Below are 19,185 nucleotides of genomic sequence, written 5' to 3'. Positions count from 1 at the left end.
TACTGAGACTTCAGTTAATATTCTTCAGGGATACTCTTCTCTGATTTCAAAATTGATCTACAAATGTGCTATTTGTTGAATTCTTTCACATCTGTGTTTAAAAAAAAATGGACCAAGTTGATATAGGCATTCATTTTATAAGTGTTTTTTAGATCTTTAGATCTTTCTAAAAAACACTAAGATACTACATCATTTTGTCTACTAGCACCTTTAACACTTAGGTAAGTATTTCATGGTGGTAATATACAAGCTATAATCTTGTGATTTAAAAGACTGTTTGCAGGGTGGTAATTTTTTTGTTGTTGTTTTATTTGTTTGTTTTTCAAATTACACTGAATTATAACATACCGTCTAGTTTTTGTGCATCATTTTTTATTTTCTTTTGTAAAAAATCAGCAGGCCATTTCATCCTTATTTCTACTGTGAGACATAAAATTGTTTTCTACTTCCACAACCTATTTTGACAAGGTGCAGTTAAGTAAAGGTTTTAAAGAAAATGAGAACTGAAGAACTGTTGATCAATGTCTGATATTTCTTGGGAATTATAATCAAATTTAGAAACAAAAAGGCTCTTCTTATGTTTTTAATAGTTCTAAGACTCTCTTTGCTTCCATGATATGTTATTTAGGCTTTTTTTGATTAGAGTTCTTTCTTCCTGGAACTGGAATTTTTGTTAGTTGTTTCAGTCAAGCAGACTAATACTCAGAGCAATATATTTGAAAGGTAACTGAAGTACTGATGTTTGTTTTTTTGTGTAGACTTTGATAAAGTAGAATGAATACGTGAACTTACTCCATATCCATGTATTTTTTTCAATAATAAATTAAATGAATAAGAAAATAAATGAGAGATGTTACAATGTTGTAATAATTCAATGAACCATTGAATGTACCATTCCCTCAAGAAGTACCATTCCCTCAAAATGGGGTTCACATTCCTCCAAAAGCTAATCCAGTGAATGTGGTTTTGTACCATTCTTTTTTTTGGTCTAAGGTTGAAAAAGATTCTGAAAGATGTCCTGTAGGACAGCTTACCAGCTTACTATTGAGTTCATAGATGCTAATAGTTACAAAAATCTGTTTGCAGTGTGGAGAATCAAATTTAAAGCTGATTCTGGTCTTAGGTAGACTGGTAGACTGGTCACTGTATGATGTGACTACAATAAAAATAAATAATCAGTTCCATCTCAGCCAAAAATCTTTGAACACGTGCCAAAGAGTATCTCTGCAACTAATCAGAAAATACGGTCTGTGTTTGTAGCTCAGTACAGTCTGTGTTTGTAGCTCAGTACATTCGTAAGAGAATAATCTAAAAGATAAGTGCTACACTAATTCAGGGCTGTAATGTTTGCCACTCCTACTGCATCTTGCAGTCGTAGATAAGAATACAGCAGCGACAGTCTTCACACACATTCTATAAAACAAGTAAAGACTATTATTATTATTATTATTAAAACAAGTAAAGACTATATAAAACAAGTAAAGACTATTATTCCCATTTTACAAACGGAAAACGTTGGCGTAAGGCACATTTTAATTGGAAAGAAATCTCATTTTCTTTCAAGTTAGAGAAATTCAATACCCTTTTTCTAAATGGAAAATGTTAGTCAAAAGAAGGTTATCGTTGTCTTCTGCACTACTGTTGGTACTTAAAACCAATGCTTACTGGCCAACCTGTGTTTTTTGTCAACTACTGTCAACAAAAGAAAATCAAACTTATTTGGAAGTGAAAACACACTTGTATGGAATTGCAGTCTTCTGATATCATCCTGCCCTGAGTATCGGCTAAGAACTTCTAAGAACTTGTTTTAATATACTAAGTAAACATCTTTGATTTGCAACAAGATATATAGTTATGTTTCTTGGGATGTGCCACGTTTGTTTTAATATATGATGTTTGATGAATGGCCTGGACAAGCTGAAGACTATCTGTGACAGTTTTGCCATCTGACGTTGTGGGTAATTCTAAAATTCTTTGGTGAATGCTGCTTTAAGAATAAGTGGTGATGGTGGTGATGGCAATGATGATAATGAAAAACATAATAGTGAGCTAAATCCTTTGCTTATCAATTTAATCAGTAATTTATTTTTTTAGAAAAAAATAATACTGTTACAAGTTAATTAATTGTGTGCATTTGCAAGTCAGCAAACATGACTTCATGAATGTGAAGGAGAATAATGTATTGTTTAGGTCCTGTGTTTTGGACATTGTTGTTTTCTGAGTTATTTGGTATTATACTACCATGCTGATAAAAGCAATATATGATACAATTTGTAGTAGATTATCAGCAATACTATGGTATATTTTGTTAGAATTATGAAGTGTCTGAACATTTTGCTTCTAAACCTTTGCTGACTAGTATAGATGCAAAATTTTGGGGAGAGTTATTGGATTTATGAAACAGCAAAGTGAGAATTGAAAGGGCTACTGTATTTATTGTGCTATTTACTCTTTAGAATGATAATGCTGGACCTCAGTAGAAGAGTATAGCAGAAGCAGTGTCTGGCTCAACATATTGATCTATATAATCATTTCTAAACAAATAGATTGGTAAGAGACATAAGCCTCATATAATAAAAAACTAGAAAACAATGTGTGAAATCCTCATGATACAAGAGTATAAACGTACATCTATACTATTAGTTTATCCTTATCCATTTTTTCCACCTTTGTGCTCTGTAGTATCAACGACTCATGAACATACCAAGCTTTCAATAGAAAAGTATTTCTGAGATCACTGTTTTTTTTTTTTTACTTTTTCTATTTTTGTCTGGGGGGGGGGGGGGGTTGTTTGTTTGTTCGTTTGTTTTTCCCAAAATCTACCCATAGCGCAAATGCTGAAGTTTTCATACAATTTAATGAATACTTTCTTCGGGCTATGTTTTCACTGACTTGCAGCAGAACTCTGGGGGCTCAAAATATTCGCAAGTGTTATGACATTTCAGCCCCTGTGTAGTTCAGTATTTTTCATAAGTGTAGCCTTAAATGAAAATGAGAACGCAATAGCTTTATATTCAGATTGGTGGAGCATTCTAGAGTCCAGTTCTTGTTTCAAGGGCAATATGCTCTTAAAAACTTTAGAATATGAAAACATTTTGAATACATTTAGGTTATTTTTGGTGGGCAACTACTTTCGTGATATTCTACTACCACACTATGGGATTATTCCTTTACAAATTTGCAGTTCTCTCAGAAAGGAAGCATGCACTCTTACTTCCTAATTTTATATTATCTTAAAATTAATTTATCTGAAATATATTAAAAAAGTATTGTAATACTGTTGGAGCAGAGTTCTGTAACAAATTATGTTGACATTTAATTCTACCAAAACATAAATCGTGGTCATGAGATAAAATGTACCTAAAAAAAGTATATACATTCTGTAAGACAATTAGTGTGAAAAAGACAATTTCTTTACAGTGGCAAACGTGAGCATACAGAAAGCTATTTGATTTCAGGTAAATCTAGTGACTTACTCAGATATATTTTTTTAGAGGTGTAAGCAACTGAAGGTTTGTTTAGTATTTCCAAGTTTTGACTGTGCAATAGGTAGGGTAGAATCATATTGTATATAAACTGCTGGCTGTAATATTTATGTGCACCTAGGTTTTCTGCTGGCTCAAGTGAGAGTCTGCTGAGACACAAGTAATGACTTCTCAAATGGTGATTACTAATGGAACCTTCTAACTTAGCTAGATTCACTGTCTTGGTACATCTGCTTTTATAATAATTACTTAATTTTTACATATTAAATTCCACCTTTTCTCTGTGGCTGAGATAGACACACAGTGTATGCAAATCTAGTACTTTTGCTGACTGGGATCAGAGCAAGATTCAGACAACCTGTACTGTAAAGGTACTTTGAAGGACTTTTTACACACCAGCATGATTAGAGGCTTCAAGAGTACGGTAGCGGTGGGAAAGCAAACATGAAGAAGATGATGCATCCTAATCTAAGATGACCAGTTTCCTCGTGGAAAGACTTAATCTATTCAGATATATTTTTGACCCACTGAAAAATAGAGCTTTCATTTTAAATTATTTTCTTTTGCAGGTCATACATATGGGATGGGTACATGAGAGGCTTGAAGGAACTGATTCGTCTCAGCTCTACAAATTCAAGTTTCTGGCACTGAAGGGTTCATCCTTCTACATTTTCAGTACTCCACCGGTAAAAAAAAATATTTTTGTTACAGTGCCATTGTATATGGAAACCTGTTTGTTATGTCTGGGTTTATTTTTCCATACTAAGAGAAGTTGTCAGCTGAGATTTCAAAAGAAGTTAGAGCCATAAATGCCACTGAATTTCACTAAGCTTTAGATATTTAACCTCTTTCAAGGTCCTCTGAAAATCATACCAGATCTGGTTAGCTAAAAGAATTCCTAATAGGGAATATACTGTTTTTACTTTTTAAAGTTTTTAAGTTCATATTTTTCTCTGGTTAGTTACAGACAAATTTTTTTATCTTACATTTATTCTAAGACATTTTTGGAGATGTAATGAGTTGCTAGTAACTCCTTAAAGACAATACACATAATGAAATGCACCATCCATACTAATAGTAAATGTGGATTTTGCGCACAGGTAAGGGATTGAACTGTTAGAGAGAATCCAATGCTAAGTGTACAGTTTGAACAAATGACAGCATCTTGCTTTGATAATTTCTTATTACATAGTTAGTAAAGAGGATTCTATTTCACAACAGATGACTTACCTAATATTTCTGGGGGGAAAAAAAAAAAAAGAAAAAAAAAATCACCTTAAGAAAATTAAATTACAAGAATGGAACAGAAATGAGTTGTAGAATTCTAAACTCTTAAAAAATTACCCATACTTATCACATTGTATTTTTTTATCCTTTCTTTTCTCTCCAGAAAGCCTTTGCTTTTTTAGCTAATCAAAAAGAACAATATGTGGAATTAGAATGCAATTTCAATTAAACAGCTTTGTAACATTATTGCTCAGAAGGTGGTCAATCTCCCAATTTCTTCAGCTGATCCAAAAAAATCTCATCCTTTACATGTATGCTGTCTACTTTACGTTACTGAAGTACAAATTTCAAACCATATTTATGAACCTTAGGCCAAACCAATCGGTAACATTTTCTCTTTCTCTAGGTTGTAATTCTAAATCCAGGGATTCCTATTAACTTCAAACATTATTTTTTAAGTTGCTAAGTAATAGTAATTTAGCACATCTGGGAAAAGGTTTTGTGTTTTTTTTCCCTGCAAAAAAATTATTACTCCATATGTTAAGTCAAGAAACTAAATTTTGATTCAATTACTGCAATCCAATTAAAATGCAAAAACAAAACAAAAATATTAAACAAATAAATAACACACCACATGAATGCTTTTCCGTTATAATTTTTTGTTATTGCTTTTAGACTTGTTTTTGAAGAAACATTATTGATATAATTAAAACTATCCATCTACATGATACTGATTGGGGATAAACTGCTTCATTTATCATGTTCAGCACTTTACAAAAGAACAGACAAATGAGGATGAATGTTTAATAGTATTTTACCATGTTATTTGTCAGTATCTACTACATTCTATTGGATTTCTGTGCAAAAATTTTGTAGAAACAATGGCTTTTCAGAAAAATGCACAAAGGTGACCCTTTAGTCATTGTGTTATGTTACATCAGTAATCAGATACATTAGTGAGTGTAAAATATTAAGGACAGAGCCTATTAATAATAAAAAATCTGTAGACCATTTGCCTTGTTGTTTAACCATGCCACTGATTTATTGTATCGGGGGAAAAAAGGAGATTAGAAGTTTCCAGCAACCACACCAGTTGAGAATTCAAAGCTGAATCTAAGGCTACACTTTGAAGCTGATTATCAGGGCCCTGAGGGCACCTCCAGCCCTGACTGTCCATGACAGCCAGGACTCCATGTCAACACCCAGGGCTGTCAGACAGTGAGGCTGCAGCAAGGCAGCTCCCCACAGCCCTGCCCTGCCAAGCATAGCCCCCACCAGGCCAGTTCCACCCGCAGGCCCACATCTTGGCCTGGCCTCTGCCTGGCCCCATCCCCAGGGAGGTGCCTAGTGAGCTGAGGCTTCTGCAGTGTCCCCAGCTGCCTGGCTTCTGCCTGGGGGCATGTACTGGGCCTGGTTGGAAGGGAGTTGACTTTCCCCATAACATCCCCTACAGTGCTGTGTTCTGTATGTGTGGCTAAATTAGAGCTGATAACACACCCGTGTTTTGGCTGTTGATGAGCAGTACTTGTACATCAAGGCTTCCTCTGTTTCTCACATTGCCTCCCCAGCAAGTAGGATGGCGGAGGGCAAGAGGTTGGAAGGGGACACAGCTGGGACAGCTGACCCAAATTGGACAGAAGGGATATTCCGTACCATATAGCTCAGCAATAAAAAAATAGGGATTTTGTCTTTAACAGAGTATGTTGCTTAGACACTGAACATTGGTCTACTTGGGCAGGTGTGGTGTGTGCAGTGTGTGACAGTATTGTTTTTGTGTGTGTGTGTGTTTTGTTTTGTTTTTCTTTTTCCATTGTTTTTTTTCTCTTTTTCCACCACTTATTGAGCTGCCTTTGTCTTAACTGTGAGCTTTCTTGGTTTTGTGCTAATTCTCTCCCTTTTCTTGCTGGAGGTGGCAGTGAGTGAGTGAGTGGCTGGCTGGATGCTTAGCTGTTGGCCGGGGTCAATCCACTGCAAGTTGGTGTCATATACCCTGGCTTGAGAGACCCTGCCCTGCCAGACCCCAGGGAGAGCTCTCATAGCCCAGGCGCTGGTGATATGGTATGTCCCAGCTTTGTCGCTGGAAACATCAGTTGCACAAAGCCATGCAGGGAGCTGCTTCGCTATTTTTAGACATATTTAATGGTGCTGTTCTTATCATTACTTCTACTGACTTCTTTTTTTAAATTTTGAATTGTTCTACCACAAAAATAAAAATGTTTTAACATTAACATAGTAGATAAGATTTTCCAGTATGTTTTATTTTAAGATGTTTCTATGATGGTATTGCTATTTGCATGCTAAATCACACAAAGTAGATGACCTACACGTCATAGTTATCTTTAATTGTAATTACCTTACTTGTAACTTTACAACTGCTTATAAAAGGATCTAGTACAATTTTTATTCTTTTTCTGTTTCTTTGTGTGTAAAAGATCATGAATGTAAATACAGCTGCTAACTTTCATAAGAATGAAAAAGATATGGTTAACCGTGCACAAGAATCAAGAAAAATATAGAGCAAATGTTGATTTTATAATATGAAAGAATCTATGGAAAGTAGTCTATTTTTACTCTTGTTTCAACAGTATCTTAGATGCTGCTTCTAAAAATGTAGAATCTTCAGAATAAAAGTAAATGTCAACAATGTTGCTCACTAGAGAAAGGTCTTCATGCACCCCTGAAGTGGCTCATCTAACAGTATTTAAGAAATCTGCAGCTTTAATTTACAGATTGCTGTATCTGGATTATGGCGCATTTCTGAAAACTACACATATGAAAAATACCACAGTGCAAATAGAATTTATTATTTTGGATATGTTAATATACAAGCAGTATTTTATTACATTCTAAAAGCATCTGATACATTTCTGTCAATTTTCAGGTCTTGAAAATGTTCTGAATTCATATCCTAGAAGAAATTGTGGAGACATCGTTCAAAATTATCATTTAAAAACAAACTTTTTTGTTTCTTTAATTGAAAATGTACAGAAAAATGAAATGTTTTGTTTTTATTGAATATGTGCTATATGTATGGGAAGACGGTACTGAGTAATTTTTTTATGTCGTACTCACAGATCAATATTGTTTTTCAATTCAAGTCTTAAAGTAGCCATGCCTTTGAAGTTGTTATGTTGCTCTTAATTACAAAACTGTCTTTTTCGTTGTGATTAAATAGCACTGAAGTGATTTATGTGAAGGTAGTTAAGCAATCACTGAATATCCTGCTTATAGTTTTAAGAAAAGGAATAAATGCAACAGTACTGTGTAAGTAACAGAAATAATTATGAAACTAATATAGAGTATTTTATCAGTGTTCCATCTTTGAAAAACATTGCAGGGAAGCATTCATAATTTTATTAGCATGATTTTTATCCGTAGGTTCATGACAGTGCTTTGTATGTAGAGAGAACTGCCACATAAGTTCTGAATAGTGGTAATTGTACAGTATATGTATGCCCATGTAACAACAGGAAAGAGGTGGCAATGAGTTGTAGGGCATAGACTTGACCATGGATGCTTTTGGTGAACTTTCTAACACTATGTACAAATTCTTTCTTTATTTTTTTTTTCTTCACATCTTACTAGGATCTGATTTCTCTTTATTGTGTGTTTTGTAGCATCTAGTTTGAGTTGGTTTACAGATCCTTAGGCTTCTTATACTGCTATATCACAATTCATCTAAAGAACATTTCTCGATATATTTTTTCCATTTTAGTATCTTTTTTATAATTTTTGAGAATTAGACTTGGCTCATTTTTTCGATTGGTGAAGAGGCTAGTGAAAAGAACTACCATTGACCAGAAAATGTTCAATCTTTTGTCTCTATCATTTTGGTATTTCTAGGTGAATTGGATGCTTTGAAGTGTGATACTCCTTTAAATGCAGCCGTTTATTTCCCATGTGCGTAGTACAATCCTTTAGTGCTGATCTCTGAATAAGCATGCAAATCTTTTATGATTGGTTTCATTACAGAATTCTCTTTTAAGGAATAACCGTTCTTCAGTTTGTTGCTTGCTATAAGTATGTTGCAAAATGAATTTAACTTTTTTTTTTTAATATATATCCTATTTTAAATTGTAACCTTTTAAAGAAAAAAAATAATTATTTATTTACATATCTAAAACGAAGTATATTTAGAATACGAGCATTCTCCTGAATTGGTGCTGAGATAACTTGGTTTAAGAAGAATTGAGTAGCTTCTTTAGTTTCTTGAATCCTTTGTGATGTTTTTTTTGAAAACATGATATGCTTATAGAAACTCACACTGAAGTTAAAAGTCCTTACTGAATAATTAACATTTTTGTAACTCTTAAGGGCTTCTTATTAGTCTCTCATTATGGACTTAAAACTGTAAGTTCAGATTCCAATTTTTGTATCCCAGTTCACTTCTGTTATCTTTGTGGTCTTCTGAGCACTCGTGCTCCCTTTCATCTCAGCTTAGTGTTATTTGTGAGTTTACAAATGTGTTATTTTTTGATCTTTCCGAAAGAGTTAATTAGCAAAATACCTACAAACCCAAATATTCTATAGCCTTTGCAATTTTTCATCATGTAATGCATGAGTTAGCTAGGGAGTTGTATATTCACCAAATTACTGTAAATAGCAGCATTCAGCTACTCATGGTCATAAATTTGTGTCTTAGACAAACAAGAAATAAATTGGAAGCTAACTGAATGCCACTTGGTATTATAATGTATTTTTTACGCTTTTTTGGGCACTTTGCCAGAACTAAATTGTATGAATGAAAGTATATCTCCTTAAGCCATTCTGAATTTACATTTTTAGAAATGTTTTGTCAAAAACTTTACTCAAAAATAGTTAAGATTTGACATGTTAAGATAAGTGCAAGATATTCCAATGTCTAGAATACCTACAGGAATCATTTCAAAGTGAAATAATGAGAAAAAAAGGGAAATAATGAGAAAATATAATAATGAGAAAAACTTTGTATTATATAAGGAATATGTTTCAATATTACCTTTATCTTAGTTACCTGCATTCTCCTATCAGGAAAAGGTTCTTCACCGAGAGGGTGGTCAGGCACTGGAACAGGGTCCCCAGGGAAGTGTTTATAGCACTGAGTTCAAGTGTTTAGACAATGCTCTCAGCCATACAACCATGTATTTTTGGGTGGTCCTTTGGGGACCCGGGAGTTGGACTCAATGATTTTTGTAGGTCTCTTCCAACTTGGGATATTCTATGATTCTATAATTCTACATGTCATTACCCAGTGTTTAAATGGGTGATTATAGATAAGCCTTTAATAAATGGGAACGTCCCTTAAAACAAATTAGATATACTGCACTTTTTGTGATTTTTTTTTTTCCTGATCCTTTCCAGCTTTTCTCATTAACTAGAATTATAAGGTAATTTGTGATGATATGCAACTGTTAACAACTGTATTTTAAACTTACTATGATAGTTCTGAGGTGAAAACTGTAATAATGTCACCTGTCTCTTTGGATTCCAGTATCCCTCTGTATTATGTTTGTTTCCCTTCCTTAAGGGGAACCTCCTCAAAATGTCATTCATGTTCTCCTGGTGACCTTGCACACTATGATATTCAGACAGTTTCACTTGTCTTTAAGTATTGTAGTATTTCTCTGATACACACAGTAGAAGAAAATCTTGGCTTACATAGTTGCTGGTAGTGATCTGTGATCATTAGCTATCTCTGCTGAAAAAGTCATAAGAGGTTACAGAGAAACAAAAGATGAAAGAAATGCACAGAATAATGGGGAGAAGGCAGTAGTCAGGGTAATGGGGGTATTCAGAGTGGATTTAACAGCAGTGTAACCATTGTCCATGGTACATCATTAGTAACAGAAAAGGACTCTAACAGTTTAAATTAATCTTCAGGAATCAAAACAAAAGATATGAGGAAATGTAAGTTGAGTCCTGTCTCAACAGTTTTTAGGTTATAGCCCATGTCACTAAATTCAGTTTCATAAACAGCAGATGAAGTAGGTGCTTATGCTTTTATGTTTTGTCTAACCACTAACAGGAATGAAGGATTCTCATGTTTTTAACTGAGATTGGAAAGAATCTTTCCTTTTCAGAAATTCAAGACCAAATAATGAACTAGCCACCATTCTAGCCTGTAAACCTTATTTTGCAAAAAACTTGAAGATCCCCTTTGAGGATCAAAAACAAAAATGATCCAAAACCTATAATATTTACAGCCATCAGAGTAAAAAAAAAAAAAAAAAATCCTGTAGAAAGGATCAAGCAAAAACCTGCAGTACTTGCTGTATGTGAGCATGTTTAAAACTATATTTCTTTATGAATCAGTTTTATAATTTCTCAGTTTCAGTTGTTTCTAATCTTTTGTGATTGCTTACTTTTAGCAATAATTAAAAAAGCAAAACTCAAATAAAATATTGAATGGACCTTGAAGGAGAAGATTAATGGAAATCTAAAAATTAGAACTGTGTGACTAAAAACTTCTACACTTCATGAGGTGATGGGACTACAAATATACTATCTAAAATTGCTTTAATTTTCTAATCTGAAAAACTTCCTTAAAGGAAATTGCTAACTTTGAAAGTTAGCATTAAGTAATGGTTTGAGCTTTAATTTGTAATGAGAAATTGCTTGTAATATAACAGAAAGAGAAAGTATACATCTTTTATATACTTTTACTTATTTTACTGCATGCGTTGTATTCAAGTGATGTTTCTTACTTGACTGCTAAAATATAAAAAGTTTCAAATGGTGAACCCTAGATTTTGAGTCCCTTTATACCCTGAAAAGAAGTGGTGATAGAACTTTCTCTTCCAGACGTCTTCAGTCCCTTTTGCAGTAGGTGATTCATCTCATCCAAATTCAATCATTTAGAGTGTAAAGATCTGATCTAAACTTATCAAATTCTACATTCAGTGACTGAAGATAAAAAGAATTCCCAAAGTCTGTTCATCAGTCTCATGGAAAGGAGCTAAGAGAGCTGTGAGAAAACTTTTTTTTTTTTTTTCCAATATACAGAAATTAAAACTAAATTAACAATTAGATTCAGTTGTTAAAATTAGATCCTTCTGATGTCTAAATTTAGGTAAGGTGATTGCCATCTTCAGAATTCAGGTAAATTCTGAAACACTGCTTTGAAACACACAGAAAAAAAAAGGGCTAATTGATAATAATGTTCACTGGTTCCAATTGGTGCGGACAAAAAGCATATATGATTAGACAGAAAATAAAACCAAGTTCACTTTATTCCTCTGGCAGCACTCAATCAAATAACTTTTGATAACTAGTAAAAGTCACAATAATCTGCTCCCAAGTGTTGTACTGGTTTGGATTTTCACCATTTTATTATGACTCAAGGTTTTCTAAACCCTTATGGTTTAGAATTCATGAAGACATGGTAATTCGATGTAAAAGTTATATTAAAAAAAAAAAAAGCAGCTCTTCATATAAAACAACAGAAGCAAGATTCAAATACTATAGGTGAGCTTTGTGTTATTATGAATACAGAGAGAAAGAATCCATTATTGGACTTCCACCGTTCTTTCCTGATTATGTTTCTTCCACAGAAGCCAGATGTTTTATAGCCAAATTTTGCTTTTGCTAATAATTTAAGTGACATTTTCTACTTTCTTCCTTTGAGGGGCAAGGCAGGAGAGGAAAACAAAGCTGCATCTTCCCTGGTATTTTAAAGCATCCAAGCATCTATTGCAGTCACCAAAACAGTTATTTCCATGTGCTAAAAGCTTCAGTTTAGTCACATTTTTCATATATCTATACAGACATTCCTATGCATTCACAAAGAGCTAGTATTTTGCTCTAAAATATGTAATCAAAATAATGTGTATTCCCCTGGTATTTTTCATACTCATAGGTTCTCTTTTTCTTAACCTATGTAGGTTAAGAAAACAGATTATCACATTGTGTCATGACCTAGACTTTAGGAAAAATCTTCAACTGTCATTCTAACTGTCAGCTTCTAACAGCCTGTAATATGAACAAGATAAAGTAACAAAAAACACATCTATTAGTAACATCTATCATTATGAAGCACACAGCTGACAAGATTTTAATTTCAAATTTTGTAAACACATAGTCCTTTTCAGTTTTTAATATAGATATAAAGATACTGGTGGCCTGGTGTATATAAACTCAAATCTGAATTTAGGAACAGATCTTGGTCTGTTGGTTCTAAGAGTTTTATTAAATTGAGATGTGCTGCTGAATGCCTCTAGGTTTAAGGAGGTTTTGTGTGTTAGCATACTGTAAAATAAATATGCTTATGTACCTCACCACAGAGATTACAAAGAGGTTTCCATCATGCTGTAGTAATAATGGAAAAAAAATCAATGTAAGTGTATAATACCTTTTAATTATAGCAAAAGTCATGTAGATGCTGTTTCTGGAAAAACTGAATACTGTTTGACAGTCTTTTCTAGATACTGGATATTAAATGTAGTTAACACTTGCTTATACTTAAAGCATCTGATAGAATAATGATTGGTGAAATCTTTATAATATTTTCATCTTTATATGATTTTAGAATAAAGAAGAATTTGTTCTTAATACTGTATTTTGATATTATAGGTAAGCACACTAGACTGGGTACGAGCTGAAAAAATCTATAACCTCTGTGAGGTTCTATTTAAAATTCACAAGGTAGGTTTCCTAACAATTACATTATATAGTAAAGAAAGCTTGCCTCTTCCTGTTAATGATGAGCTCAATTTAATCACAACTAGGAGTAGCTAACATAGAAATATCTTATATGTTGTTATAAAACCTTTTTGCAGTGGCTATTGCATTACCTGTATAAATATAAGTATGGAAAATGGATTAAGCTCCAAGTGAGCAAGTTCCTAAAATTCTTCCAAATTGAAGGTTTTGTTTTTTTTTTTTCTGTGTGAGAACCAGTCAAATGAAATAACAGTTAATCATAATGACTCTGGATATTGTATATTTTTAGTAGCTTAGATTTTTAAGTGAATGTAATGAAGAATGCTTTCAGTGTAATTCCTGATGTACATAAAAATGCTTTTGTTCAAGTTTGAGTAATAAGTAGACAATTCTGTCATTCTTAGATAATGGGTAATTTGATAACAGTATAGTTGGTTTTACCTTAAAAAGGGCAACATGTTCCATTTGTGTACCATATAATTATTTTTTTCCACCATCTAGAGATGCTGTCATGTTTTCTGTTTAGCTTGTCCCAAGGAAGTATTTAGGACAAACCCTTGGCGGTGTGTTTAAATAATTCCCTGGGGTGACCGCGAGTTTCCATGTCCTGACTGCTCAAACTACTTGTACCAATCTGACTTTCCACAACAAGGGCATATGCCCTACACCAATTCTGTGGATTGTGATTTAAAAATAAATAAATTGAAAACCTGATGAAGTTACAAACATGGCCATAAGCACACAGAACTGAAACAACAAAACAAAATAAAATAAAACAAAAAAAGAAAAATAGCTCTCAATCATGAGCTGATAACTATATTTTACAGAGATGTCAATGCCATTAACTGTCTGCTAAAAGAGCCTGATGTCAGTTGCCGGTTTTGCAGTTTTAACTGATAGTTCAGAAGTTCCAGCCCATCGCTGCCTGTCTGCATTCTGTTATAAGCCTGCTTTCACTGGACAGGGGGGCATGATTCTAGCAGAAGTGGGAGAGGGAAGGGTCCTGGCCAGTGCCATGCCAAGAATCTGGCAATCCTGAAGTTCAGGACTAGAGATGAGCTCCAGAGCACAGGCTGCAGGAGCTCAACCCTATTTCTGTGGGAATAGTATTATTTTAATGTGAACATATCTCCAGCTGGGTGTCTATGGGTAACATCAGATCCTGACCAGCACTGAGACAGCTGCAAAAAGCAGAGAATTTAACCCTGATTATTGATTCTGTCTCCTTGAATTTTCTTAAAATTTACATTTTTCCAGATAAATAAGTTGGGCAGCACTAAAGCAAACATTCATTAAGCTTTTTGAAAAGGTTTTACGCTGTCACGTTTGTTTGTTGTTGTTGTTGTTTTTTCTTTTTTTCTCCTTGAAATATGAGTGATTTGAAGCTCACTCCTTCCTTGAGTATTCTGGTAATTTCAAGGACAATCTATCCTTAAAGCAAATTCTATGATAATTCTATGATAATTCAAATTCTTTTTCATTACGAAAAAGAAGTAGGAAATAAACTACCAAAGATTCAACTTTTTAATATTCTTGACATTTTAATAAATGAATGCTTAATTACCAGTCTTCATGAATACATTAACTAAAGTGCAGAAGCTCAAATTCAACACTTTAACCTCTTTTCTGTTGATTCTTTGATATAAATGACAAGGGGGCAAACTAAGCAAATCCAAAAAGATGGAAATAATCTCAAGAGATTAAAGTTTTTACATTGCAGACTGAAAGGTGGAGTTTATGTTGTAAAAACTGCAGTATGGGAGAGTGTTTTTAAGGATTTGGGGGAGCTGGTTAGATCTAGTGCAAAGCTGTGGTGTAGAGTGTTTTTGTATTTTCTCAAGAAAGATGGTTATAAGGCAAGGTGCACTTGTTACTCACTTAAACGTAAGCTTCTCACCTATCTTCATTATGCCATAAGAATTGAAAATGGAAAATAAGAATTTGATATGAGAATAGCATTTTAAAACCAAACGTTTGCTGTATTTTAGGCTTATGTGTGTATACATATGTTTATGTGTATTCACATACATATGCAAATACGTGAATTAAAATTTATATATCACATACTTGCATAACATGAACATTTGGTGGTAACAACCAGGTGATTGAAAATATGATCTCATTTATCAGGTGTTTCCTCCTAAGCTTGCTTCACACTCCGTATTTACTGGAACTGTTACTGAAAACCTGTATTTCTCAGAGGCGAGAACATTATATGCATTTTTAAAAGCAACCTGTCTTAAAACATTTTATCTTTTTTTTTTTTGTTTCTAATAGTATTTTCACACATCACATTTCTAAATAGAAAGTATAAAATATAAATGCATTAGTCTAATTGCTAGGAGTCTAATTGCAGTACTGAGTCTTGAAGCAGACGTAGGCTTAATAACTGTTACTCCAGATGACATGCAGTTATTTTGTTCAGTTTCCTTTTTACCAGTCCAAAGGAGTGGCAAAAAATAGCTTTTTTCATTACCTTTCTGCTAGGCTAGCTTAGGGCCTTTTGTGACAACACAGTGTCATGTGCCCTGGTGGCATTATGTGCTGCCTCTGAGATATTCCCCAATGCACCCATGACTTAACAGAGTAAATTGCATGGGGTTACATATGCCAGCTCAATGTTATTCAATAATTCACCAGCACAATCAACGTTATCATTTCCAATGTGAGTATATCCTGTTTGGAAGTATATGTATATGGAAGCAATACACATGCACCAATAGATGATTTGTTACCTCTGCTTTTTATTACTCAGAAGTGGATCTTCACTGCTGTCCTGTGAGGGTGGTTGTGTGTGCATCTAGGACAGGAGGGATGCAAGACCCTGAACTTTTAAACATTTATCTTACATAAATCTAAATATTTCAGGTTACATTTTGATGTACAAATCCCAATTAATTGATTGTTTTTTATGTGCATAGAGTTTCAGCTGCAGGCTTTGGTAGAGTATAATATACTATTAGAGGTCCTAGGAAAATAAGTTAAAATTCTTTAAAAGGTTTATCCTGACTACAAGATTCTAGGACTTGTGTACCAGTAGAGAGCTGCGTTCTGGTCTTTTCAAAGCCACCTAAGTCCAGTCCAGCACTATTGTTTTACCTCAGATCTGCTTGACTCAAGCTCCTAAACTTAACGTGAAGTACTGGAGAAATAAAATTCTGGTTGCGGGTAACTCTTGAAAATAAGAAATAAGATTCCATTTGTAAATTGTTCTTTCAGTATTCCCTGTCCCATGTCATCATAGAGAAATAGAGATAGGAAAGGGCTCTGATAAATTGAAATTTAAAAAATACCTAACTTGGAAAATCAGCCATTGAAAATACTCAAATGTATAAGCTTTTAATTTAGTTTTGTTTTTCTCTATATTTATGTTAGTCAGTGAACACTTGAAAGATTAGGGAAGCTTCTTGTAAGAATTTGTTTCCATTTACAAAACCTTCTGTTAGGGGATACTTTATATTATGAAAGACTAATGTGGAATTTCTCATCTTCTTCATCCTGAAGGTGATGACAGGATCTCACTTCACTCCTCTTGTAGTTGCAAAGCAGCACTGGCAGCTATTAGGGGATATTTGAAAGCTGACATCATTATTTCCAGAATTAGCGCATATGTTTGATGAATTACTGCATCTCTGGGTGTTTAGCAGTTTGGAACCCAATTAAAATGGAGTAGTCATATTCTGCTAGAAGGCTGATAAACAGCTCTTGAAATGTATTCAAACAATTTAGGAATTACCTTCCTCTTCACTGTAAAGAACATATTGCTATAAATTCCTTTTAAATTATATATGCGTTGCTTCTAAAACTTTGACAGTAATTCTGAACTACAGAAGTAGCTTAGATTACATGATACAGGGTAAGGTGAATAAGAATCAATGAGATAAATTGTTCTCGCCAGTGTTGCTTAATTCTCAGAATATTTCTTCAAGCTAATTATTAACATAATGATGTAACATATCGAAGTACCCATCACTTACAGAAGACAATGTTGCTTTAACTGTTTGTTTTTGCTAGATGAAGAATCACATACTGAAACATGTCTTTCAGCTCTGGCTTGCTGATGATTGCTGGCTACAAGCAAACTTGTATTTAGGTATTCATCAGGACTTTGATCTTGAAGACCACAGGCCATATTGTTTCAGTGTTATGGTTGGACATGGCAAGAGTCATTATTTCAATGTAGAGCTATGCAGCGAGCTGGCAGTGTGGGAGAAATCATTTCAAAGAGCAATTTTCTTGGAAGTTCAAAGAACTGGGGTAAGTAATGAATAATTTAAATCCTGGAGCCATTTCATCAGTAAAAGAAGTAAAACAAATCTTTAGATAGTATGCCTAGTATGCCTATGTAATAACATTCTGTGAGTATGGTTTACCTTGATTACATAAAACTGGAAATTGATATATTTTGCCAGTGAAAAACATTTTTGAGGAGATTCTTTAGACCACTTTGAACATTTTCTTCCATAAAGCTCACATAAGGTACATTTGTTTTACATTATGGTTCTATTTAAAAAAAAAAAAAAAAGAAAAAAAAAAGAAAGAAATATTTCATTTTTACACTGTTAATTGAAAACTGGGACTGACTATGTTAACATTGGAAGAATGTGAAGAATCAGAGTAAAAGATGAAAGTTTGTCATATTAAATCTTAAATTCTCTTAATTAAACAGCAGCTGACTAGTTTCTGCTGGCTAGTCAAATTTTCTCAAGCCAATTATTTTCTTAGACCTGAGGATACACTTCCCATTAGATGGTTTCATGTTTAAGGTTATGGTACCTGGTGTATCTGTCTAAATATGTGTCTGTTAGTATTGTGGTGACTAAGCTTCCATTAGAATCAGCGTGATTAGATCAGTGAGATCAGAGGATAAATGTGATCATCCTAAAGTAAATAAAATATATTTTGTGGTATGAAGACAGAGAACATCTATGGATTTTGAGTTAAGTTGTAGTCTAAAGCAACTCTGTACTGTTGTATTAAAAAAATTATTTTCTGAACATGTGGATCCAAGTGAACTGGTCCAGTGGTATGGGAATATATGGATTAAGAGTATAGGCCTTCTCCAATGATAAACATATTTACATAGTTAGCGCAAACTCAAGCTTGATCTGGCATGTGCTGGTTGACAGGGACCTCCTAAAGATAGTTATCAGGAGCACTGGATCACAGCATTGCATTAACAAAACATGCAAGGAACAGGAGTCTTAGCATAGCTGCTGAATCAGCTCTTCTAAATTTCCAAGTCTCTGGGATCCTAAGGAGTTTTGCAGGCGCTCGCATAGAACAATTCTAATTGTCTCTTCGAACTGATGGGGTAACAAAAATGATTTTGCAATGGTGATGCTGTTGCTCCTGTGTGTCTGAGAAAGAATGCAGTTCTTCATAAAAAATAAATAAATAAATAAATAAAAGGATTCTTCCTGAAAAGTTGTTGGGTGTCAGGGATGGAATCATAATGCTAACTGAGTATACATAAAATATTTTCTTGCATAAACTCGTCAAGAAATTATGGTGCATCTGTTTGACCAACCATTCAATTATCCTATTTATCATCATATAAAAAGCAGATAACATTTCATTAAAATTAAGTGCAATAAGGGTGGATATCAACTGGTTCTGTAACTGATTGATTCTGAAGAGTTTATTGGTAAAACTCAAAACTTCTTGTTCTGTTGCAACTAACAGTCTTTAAATTAAGGGATGTTCTTTTGCTTATGCAATGACCTTTTGTCTTTTCAATCCAACAAGCTGCTAGACCAATATCCATAAAAGGCATTAATATTTCTTCCATCATTGGTTTAACCTATCTGAAACCTCCAGGAGAGGCAATCTATTA

At 33.7% G+C, this 19,185-nt stretch overlaps 1 protein-coding gene across 13 annotated transcripts in view; it reads left to right on the top strand.

Moving 5' to 3' along the window:
- The window catches only part of SNTG2 (syntrophin gamma 2), a 285,090-nt gene that overhangs the window by 219,564 nt on the left and 46,341 nt on the right, over window positions 1-19,185 (top strand). For 10 of the 13 annotated variants that reach the window (XM_083830578.1, XM_083830579.1, XM_083830574.1 and 7 more), the window contains 3 exons: window positions 4,055-4,171; window positions 13,260-13,331; window positions 17,364-17,606. In XM_083830578.1, coding sequence (XP_083686704.1) covers window positions 4,055-4,171; window positions 13,260-13,331; window positions 17,364-17,606 — 432 coding nt within the window. The remainder of the gene's footprint in view (window positions 1-4,054; window positions 4,172-13,259; window positions 13,332-17,363; window positions 17,607-19,185) is intronic. The other 3 variants (XM_083830571.1, XM_083830576.1, XM_083830575.1) reach the window with 1 other exon arrangement.

This window comes from Anser anser, assembly GCF_964211835.1.
Source record: "Anser anser genome assembly, chromosome: 3".
NCBI lineage: Eukaryota > Metazoa > Chordata > Aves > Anseriformes > Anatidae > Anser > Anser anser.
Note: the sequence above shows the minus strand (reverse complement) of the source record. Positions and strands in the feature narration are given on the sequence as shown.